Source organism: Trachurus trachurus (assembly GCF_905171665.1).
Source record: "Trachurus trachurus genome assembly, chromosome: 21".
Classification (NCBI taxonomy): domain Eukaryota; kingdom Metazoa; phylum Chordata; class Actinopteri; order Carangiformes; family Carangidae; genus Trachurus; species Trachurus trachurus.
In genome coordinates this window covers 17745154-17754338 of record NC_139899.1, presented here as the reverse complement: position 1 = coordinate 17754338, position 9185 = coordinate 17745154, and the positions used below count along the sequence as shown (strand labels likewise).

The 9185-nt window shown below is 43.0% G+C and overlaps 1 protein-coding gene across 1 annotated transcript; it reads left to right on the top strand.

The window, feature by feature from the left end:
- Positions 1-3219: 3219 nt before the first annotated feature.
- LOC311004808 (protocadherin 8) lies at positions 3220-6720 on the top strand (the record flags this gene model as incomplete). The annotated part of the gene is made up of 4 exons (XM_083996977.1): positions 3220-5583; positions 5714-5784; positions 6039-6172; positions 6341-6720. The coding sequence occupies 4 exons, from the start codon at positions 3220-3222 to the stop codon at positions 6718-6720; spliced, it is 2949 nt and encodes a 982-aa protein (XP_083853103.1).
- Between the last annotated feature and the right edge of the window lie 2465 nt (positions 6721-9185).

Sequence of the window (9185 nt, the reverse complement as noted above, 5' to 3'; positions counted from 1 at the left end):
TGACTGCCAAAAGCAAGATTAACAATATTCTTACCAGTAATTAAAATCATCTTGGTGAGGGAACAGATGGCCAAAGCCATTAATCTGCTGTAATGCTCTTACTGTCACCACACACGTCTTAATCAAGTCGTGATCTGCATTAATCACCTTACTTAAGTGACAAACAAGTATCACTCCTGTGTTAGCCTGGCTCTGTTGTGGTGGGACCTCTGGTGACCTTGTAGTGATGTATTGATTAGAGAAATAGTTTGGACATGAGTATAGGTGATGTTTTATATTGAGACATTCAGCTCCCAACAAAGCCGTGGTTGCGTGAATAAAATAGCAAAACCAACTACTTATCGCTGCCTCTCCAGCTGCTGGTTTCATCATTATGTCTGTGCTTTAATTTTAGACAGAAATATTTTCATCTACAGCTGCTCAGTTGTTACCTTGAAACCGTTGCAACACAAAGTGGTAAGTGCGTGAGACATTTGATAAGATTAAAGCGTAATCCTCTTAGTGGCAAACAACTAATTTGGCTAATAATTCTGCATTACCTTCTGACTCCTCATACCCATAAAATCCTGGATTTCAACACCCAGCCAGCATGGGACTATTGTGCTGAGGGCTTTGTGCGTCTGGTAATGGCAGAAAAGTATCTTATGTTTGATCCCCCTCTGGCTTGGCGTTCATATGTTCAGCATGATCTTGTTTTTAATAAAGGGTGAAAACAGAGATAGTGAGCGAATAAACATAACCAAAAAGGAGTAGATTATGAGAGACAGACGCTCATGCATCAGGTTTGCACTCAACTTGACGTCAGAATATTTCCTGCTCGGTGGTGAGCGCTGCAAAGTGATAACCTGATGCTGTCGCGCCTCTAAGATTAAAGATTTAAGTTAAGTTTTGCGTCGGTCTGCCTTAGCGTGGAGCCCAAGATACCACTTAAATTAATGATTGATGGTGTGGTGCAGGCTTCAGCGTTGGTGAAAGCCACTTGTTGACTGTAGCGCATTTTGGATTTGAGAGCAAACTCTAAACATTTACTTCTGCTGTAATGTAATCTGACTGAAGCACGTTCCAAGTCCAATATGTAAATACTGCAGCTTTTCAATAGCATACATTACACATGGGCTAACTTTGCAACCAAGTGTTTTAACAGTTTGCTACTGTTGTTCTTAACGCTGCCTGGTGTTCCTGCCAAAAATAGCAGGGACCATTATTTTTCAGAGGAAAATGAATTTTCACATTTGGCATATAAGCAAAAACTGGGCTTGTATAACTCTTAGAAAATGGCAGCAGAGAGCTCCTTATCCCCTCTCACTGCACTGCATCACAAGTATCTCTGACATGGCTCTTTATTGTGTGGTTTTTAACACCTTACTGTGTGTGCCCTTTGGGCAGGCTCAGACAAATTCAACCCCAACTTTTGTGAGGTGTCAAGAGCCCTTTGAAGGGCCATAGACGCCTTTTAATCAGCAGAGGCTAATCACCCATATGGTTGACAAAGGTCTGGTTGACTCATGCTCTTTTGTTATCACTATGGGAGCTGTTGGTAGCGTGTGTGTTTGTGTGTGAGCAGGGAGGAGGGGGGAGTCATTCAATGTTAGTTGTTTTTTTTTCTTTTCCAACTCTTGTTTATTCTTTTGACTTCCCATTTTAAAGCCATTGTTGAAAAGGGTCAGTTAAAAGCAATTGCATGTTTATTACAATACCAATGGTCCTGATTATACTATCTATCATCATCTACCACGGCACCATAGAGATATCCTCAGTGTAATTAACAATGTGGGTGTCTAAAACACAACGCTAATCAAATGACACTTGTCTGACGTTGTGGGTTTTCTTTAGCACATTACACTCAAATTCCTCCTCCGCTCTTTGAAGGGATGAGACAGTGTCAGTGCCTCCTCGATGGAAACAGCGCTCTCTCATTATAATTTATGTTTGCATGAGTAGATATGAGTGGGAGGACTGAAAAAATGTTATATTAACACTTATTTGTGGATTCATGGTTTGTGTGTTTTTAAGCCTGTCAGAATGAACACAGTGCTATTATATATCATATAGGCTATATGCATACAACTAACAATAAAAACCATCATTCTCCATTAGTACCTGTTTTCTCAACTTCCCTATTTTGCCTTTAATCTTTTTTTATCCACTGGGGCAAAGTAACTCTGAACATTAACTTGAGCCCTTAAGTACAGTTTTAGTACCTTTCTGTTTTATGCAACTCTGCCACATTTCAGGGGGAATTATTGCACTTTATACCCAGCTGAAGTCACCTAACAGCTGTACTTTGTAGATTCAGATTCAACATGGAAAATATGATAATCCTATGAAATATGATGCATTGTTAAAAGATCCAGCAGATATAAAACAGTCCAAATTAGCATCATGTTGACGACCCATCACATTAAAATGCTGCTCACATTAAAATATCAATGATACAATATATATTTTAAACTACTGTGAAAGCAGTGATGGTGCAATTTTATTCACTGTTTATTATTTTTGTTTTATTTTAATTAACTTGAACAGGGCTTGAAATGTGTGATGGGTATTTCTTCATTCTGCTGGTCCTGTTGCTGCTGCAAAAAATCTCACTGCTCTTTCCACCACTATTTTCACTATCACATTTTTCAAAGGGTCAAAAGTACATTCAGTCTACCTATACTGTAGGGCTCCTGCTGGTTTCTGATGTTGTGAGCCTTTGTTAACTTTTGCAGCAATTCCCACTAGTTATTATTTCATTGAAGTGGATTTTTCCCCGTGCATTATTTAGCTCTATCCAGCCCAGCTTCTGCATAATTTCCTCTAACTGGGAGACTAACTTACACAATCAATCCTGCATGCTTTCAACAGGCAGACTTCAACTTCCTCTGATGGCTCTAGTCTTATTAAATCCAGTCCTCTAAGTGACTGGTTAATTAATTTCTATGTGCAGATTAATTCAAGCACCACTGTTATCAGCCTGATTAAAGCCCCACAATCACTTTATCTAATCAACCATTTGCACCCCAAAAGTGTGAACAGCAGCTTTCAGCAGAGCCAGACGTCTTCCTTTTGGTGAACCACTAGAAGGCCATTGGTCGAGGGGGCAGCCTATTTGCATAATGCCGGGGCTTATAGTCCCAGTGCAAAGTCAGAGTTGAGCAGTGTTGATTGGACCTGACATCAAGAGTGACTGCACCATTTATGACTCGGCTGGGCACTGTTTTCTAGCCCCTCATCATGGGATTTTGCAAGATTGGAGGATTTGCTTCGTGCATTGTGTTTGGTTTATTTTTATGCACTGTTCAGTGCACAACTACAAAGTATTTCACCTATGAAGAGGATGCACCGGGGACGGAGATAGGCAATTTGTCCCAAGATTTAAAGATTGATCCAGCTGATGACCCCGACACGTCGTTCCGCTTCATGCAAGAAAACAACTCCTCTGTGATTCAGATGAGGGAGATCGACGGACTTCTGAGTGTAGCAGAGACAATTGATCGAGAGCAGCTCTGCCCCAGGTCCCCACGCTGCTTCATCGCCTTCGATATTGTGGCCTTCTCGAGAGAAAAGTTTCAACTCATCCACGTCGAGATCGAGGTGAAAGACATCAACGACCACTCTCCCCGCTTTCTGCGCAACGAGACACATCTGGAGATAGTGGAGAATGTCCCACTGGACTCCAGGTTCCCGCTGCTCGTCGCTCTGGACCAGGACGTGGGTGAAAACTACATTCAGAGCTACAACATCTCCCCCTCCACTCACTTTGCCATTGAGGTGCGCGAGAGAGAGGACGGAGTGAAGTTTGCAGAACTGGTGCTGGAGAGGGAACTCGACAGAGAGGTGGAGGACTCCTACACCATCGAAGTGACCGCGTGTGACGGGGGAGTGCCTGAAATGTGCGGGTCAATGACTGTTAATATCGAAGTGCTGGACTTTAATGACAACAGCCCGACGTTTGAACACAACTCTCTGAAAGTTGAGCTGAACGAGGACTCTCCCGTGGGTCACCGAGTTCTCAAAGTTCACGCGTTTGACCCGGACGACGGCATCAACGGCGAGGTGATTTACGCCTTCCCGGACCGGCTGTCCCCCGAGGCTGCGCGCCTCTTCCACGTCGACCCGTACTCCGGTGACGTGACCTTGAAGGCGCTGGTGGATTTTGAGAAGAGGAGGTCGTACGAGCTCCACATCATCGCGTCTGATTTGGGCGCCAACTCCGTCCCGTCCAGCTGCAAAGTTGTGATAAACATCGTGGACGTGAACGACAACGCGCCTGAGATCAGCATCAAGCCGATGACCTCCAGCAGTGACGGTGTCGCCTACATCACCGAGGCTGCAGCCGCGGACAGCTTCGTGGCTCTGATCAGCACCTCGGACAGGGACTCTGGCTCCAACGGGTACGTGCGCATCAGCCTTCTCGGGCACGAGCATTTCATCCTGCAGCAGGCGTATGGGGACACTTCTATGATTGTTACCACGACCACTTTAGACAGAGAGAGGATCCCTGAGTATAATTTGACCGTGGTCGCAGAAGACTTCGGAACCCCCCCCTTTAAAACTGTTAGACAGTACACCATCCGTGTGACAGATGAGAATGACAACCCCCCTCTCTTCAGCAAGTCACTTTATGAAGTTTCAGTCCTGGAAAATAACATCCCAGGTTCATATATAACCACTGTTGTTGCCCGAGATCCTGATGTGGGAAAAAATGCCAAAGTGACTTATAAACTGATGGATTCAGAGGTGTCAGGCTCCCCAGTGTCCACTTATGTTTCCATAGATGCTCTCTCTGGGTCTTTGTTTACTTTAAGATCTTTTGATTATGAGACTCTTCAGCAGATTGAGCTGGTAATCCAAGCAGAGGACCGAGGTTCCCCCTCTCTTTCAAGCACATCAACAATCAGGATTAGAGTGGTGGATCAGAATGACAACTATCCATACTTCACCTTCCCCACCCTCCTGAATGACTCTGCTGATATCCCCTTGCCTTTTAATGCACCTTCTGGCTATCTTGCCCTTCGAGTATCAGCTGAAGATGGGGATGAGGGGATGAACGGTGAGCTCTCCTACCAAATCGTACAAGGTGATTCAAAGCTTTTTACAATGAACAAAGACACCGGAGAGATTGCTTTGAAACAATGGCTGACGGCTGAAATGGGAGACGTGCTGGAAATGAAAATCGCAGTGAGTGACAATGGCAGGTCCCCGCTGTCTAGCAGTGCCACTATTAGGTTTGTTGTCTCAGACACAGAGCCCTCTGAAGACCAGGTCGTCATTGTGTTGCGGTCAAGTGGTGATGAAGAAGGCTCCGGTTTGGATGGCTCACTAATTATCATTATTATGCTCAGCGGGGGTTGTGCATTGTTGCTGATTGCAATAGTGGCTGTTGTTGTCACATGCAAACTCAGCCGTGGGGGGAGAGGCCGCGGCACCAAGAGGGAAGTGTGTCACAGCCTGTTTGACAGCAGGCCCCTGCCCATGCTCGGCTCCACAGAGCCAAACATATACACGGGTCAACGGGGCTTCTTCCATGAAAGGACCTCATCATCTTTGGATGAATCCTCCCTGTATGAGCAGAGGAGTGGGGACTCGGAGACAAAGGTGAGTCAACTACAGGAATATTCTTTCATCTTTTATTTTCATATGCACATGATGTTCCCAAGTGCTGCCTTGATCTTTGTGCCAGAAATGGAAACTAAGCTCTCTGCTGTCATTTTGTTCGTTCTCTTAGATGTTCCTGCCCTCCAAACATTTCCAACCAACGTCTGTGTGGCAAGGTGACAAATACTGCTTGCAAGTGAGGTAAGACAACTAAATGTAATTTCTTTTCTCAGATAGGATATGTTTTATTCACAGTCAAATCTCACTTAACAGAGAGGGTAGTTAACATGTGCCATGCATACAATTTGCTGCTTGTGGCACTCTAGTGGAATGAGGTTAGATGGGTAACAGAGAGACTGGCAGGCTTTTCTATTTTAAAAAAAAAGAAAACATCAATAATCAAGCTAATGTGGTGCAGTGGTGGCTCATGCTGTATCTGTTGATTGTATTTGCAGTGTCATTGGCAACACTGACCAGCTGAGCGTGAAGGACAGCGGCAAAGGGGACAGTGACTTCAACGACAGCGACTCTGACATCAGTGGCGACGGAGGAAAGAAAAACTTCAGCACCTTCCAACCGAGACTAAAAAGTGAGTTCTCCATTCTGTGTTTTGACGTTTTGACGTCACACACGGCTGAATAAAGCATAAACATTCAAAACACTCGCCAGAATGACATCAATGATAAATGGTGGTCATGTAATATCTATGCCAACAATTTCTCATCCTTATTTTCCCTCTATCTCATTGTTATCTCAGGTTCATCCAGTGCTGCCAACAGCTTATCTGGGGATTGCCAAGGCACCTACTGTGCAATACCATCACAGAGCTTCAGATCCCCCAGAGACAACGCCTACTCTATAGGCTTCTCCCCCGTGCCCGTCTTCAACAATCCTCATGGCTTTCCCCACTCATGGAAGGACTCTGCTTATGGCACAAACAGGCCAAAGTCTAGAAGCAGCATGCAGGCGTTCTCCAGGACCGGGACCCTCCCTTCCTACTTTCCTCAGCAGCAGCAGCAGCAGCAGCAGCAGCAGCAGCAGCAGCACGACTCTGATGTTGGTGGTCCAGAAATCCTCAAGCAGACCCCAAATTTTGTAACTGTGGCGACAGCATCAGAGGTCGCAACTATCTTTTAAAAATGTGTTGATTGAGCTGATTACAACGTTCTAGAGAGATGTAAATATTTGTAAAGCTGATTCTCATTATATGATTAACAGGTGTATATATTTTCTGATGAGCAGAGTATGTTTATTCATGTTATGTTATTTGACTTTCAGTGTAATGTATGTTATGATGCACTCTTTTGATTCTTTTTTCACATTAAAAAGGGTGATTGAAATAAACAAACTGCCATTTATTCCAAGATGTTCCCAAATATGATAACGTGGCCAATATAACGAAACAAGATAACGAATCATTTCAATTTAGAAACATCTGATTTTGAAGATAAAATATTATTCCCTTGCCATCAGAAATCCCGAGCTGAATATGTAAACATGTAGAACTCTTCACCCAGTTTGAGTCTACATGATCAAGACTCTAGTCAGTGATGATCAGATGTAAAATCTCAAGCTGCACGGTTACCTGGGAGACTGGCTTTGAAGACTCCTTGGTTGCTCAGTCGAGTTTCTTGCATGTAAATGAGAGAGTAGAGCTGGTACTCAAGTGGAAAATAAAGTATAAACCATTATTTCTACAAAATCATGCTGGCTGCTGTCACACCTGCTTCAGGTCTTCTGCATAATTTACAACACTGTACACAACACAACACAACGCAACACATATTATGTTGCTTTGCAAATTCCCAACTGTCATTTGTTGCTATTAGGGGGGAAATGTTCTGCTTTTGTATAAAAATCCATCTATCTTACCCTGAGAAAATGAGACCAAATATATGCAAGGTGAAGTACTGTTTAAATCTTCCTCTGAATACTCTGACATTGATAAGGAACTTGTTTGCCAAGCCGTGTCATATTTGTACAGCTGGTCATTATTATTGAGTTTAATTCAAGCATGAATATGTAGGGCAAGTGCAAACTGTCTCTAGTCGCGAATGATTTATTGATGAGACATTGATGAGTTTTAAAACCATCCCCAACACCAGCCTAAATACTGGTTATCAGTTCTTTATCTTTTGTGTGTAGTTGTGGCATACAAATTATACAGCGCCTGCACTATTTTCAAACCTAAAACACATGTTTTTTGCTTACATCTCCCAAAATAGACCAGCAACAGGGCCGGATGAAAGTAAATCCAGGACACACAGTTGTGAGAAAACCAGAAAGTCTGTTACTAAATTATGCAAGAAAAAATCAATTAAATACATCTCTCAATCAAGGGACAATGTCCATAGGGAAGAGCAGGGGTTTTCATCAACAACTTCAAATGTACAGGCCTGCTTTAATATTGCGTTTCATCAACATTTTAGAATTTTCTCCCAGGCTCAGTGACTGAAAGGCCAGCAAAAATACTTGTTTTAAACAATATTCAATATCTGCCGGTTTTCATCAGCTTGCATACAAGTTTGTCACAGTATCCTGTCCTCATTATTTTTAAGGTCAATTCAAATGAGTCTGTGATGTGTTGCGAGTAAATGAGACAAGAGTAAAGGGCTGTTACAAATTACATAATAGTCATCTAAGGGCCAGTCCTGAAGAGAAAATAAATACTTTCCAAATCTGCTGCCAAGGAAGAGCCATCAGTGGAAGCTGATGGCAGCATGAGCCATTATTGTTTTGTTTTTTTGTTTTTTTGGTTCATCTGCAGGAATGGGGCTAAGAGCTGTGCTCATTTGCATAAGCATAAATACCTGCTTTTGTGGTTTTTGATAGCAGTGATAAAAGAGGAAATTGAGAGGATTAGATTCCTTTTACATAACTATAAAGCATTAAATAGAGTCCTCACACGTTGCCACAATATGCCTCAGGAACAGAGGACGATGTTCAAAACTGATTCCATATTTACTCTGACCTGACCAGCAGTTTTATTTAATACTTCTATTTCGCAAAGTCACTGCAGTTTCGAAATTGTAAAGTTATTAACTTGATTTGAGGGACGGTCCACTGAGGATTCAGGGCCATGCAGTACAAAAAGCAAGCAATAAGAATGAAGGTCATATTCGTGCCCCCCAGTGATGTGCACTGGTCTGACAGATAGCCAATTGTACACAGAGGGAAAATACATTTATCAATCAATACAATATAGCTCTCTTCATCATTGCTTTATATGCTCCTTGTAGGTCAAATAGTTGTGCAATGACCTGACAATTTGTGCCACGAGGTATATTCATTTGCCCCGTCTCTGTGTTTCTGTTTGAGAAGCCATTGCTGATAGACACCGTGCTCATTCATATCCAAATGGACTTCACATTAATGTCCTGCAGCAGCTCTCACAGCACATTTGAAATCTCCCCAGGTAATACAGGCGAGTGTTTTAGAGCTAGCTTTTTCAGCTCTTCAGCAGTCCACTGACAAATGAGTCAGAACAGCACACACCATTTCTATCCTCCGCACCTGTTGGTGTTGGGTTTATTTGTGATAAATGGCTAACTGGATGACTGTGATTATGTTTTTATGGCCTCTTAGCATCACAACTTTGGGGC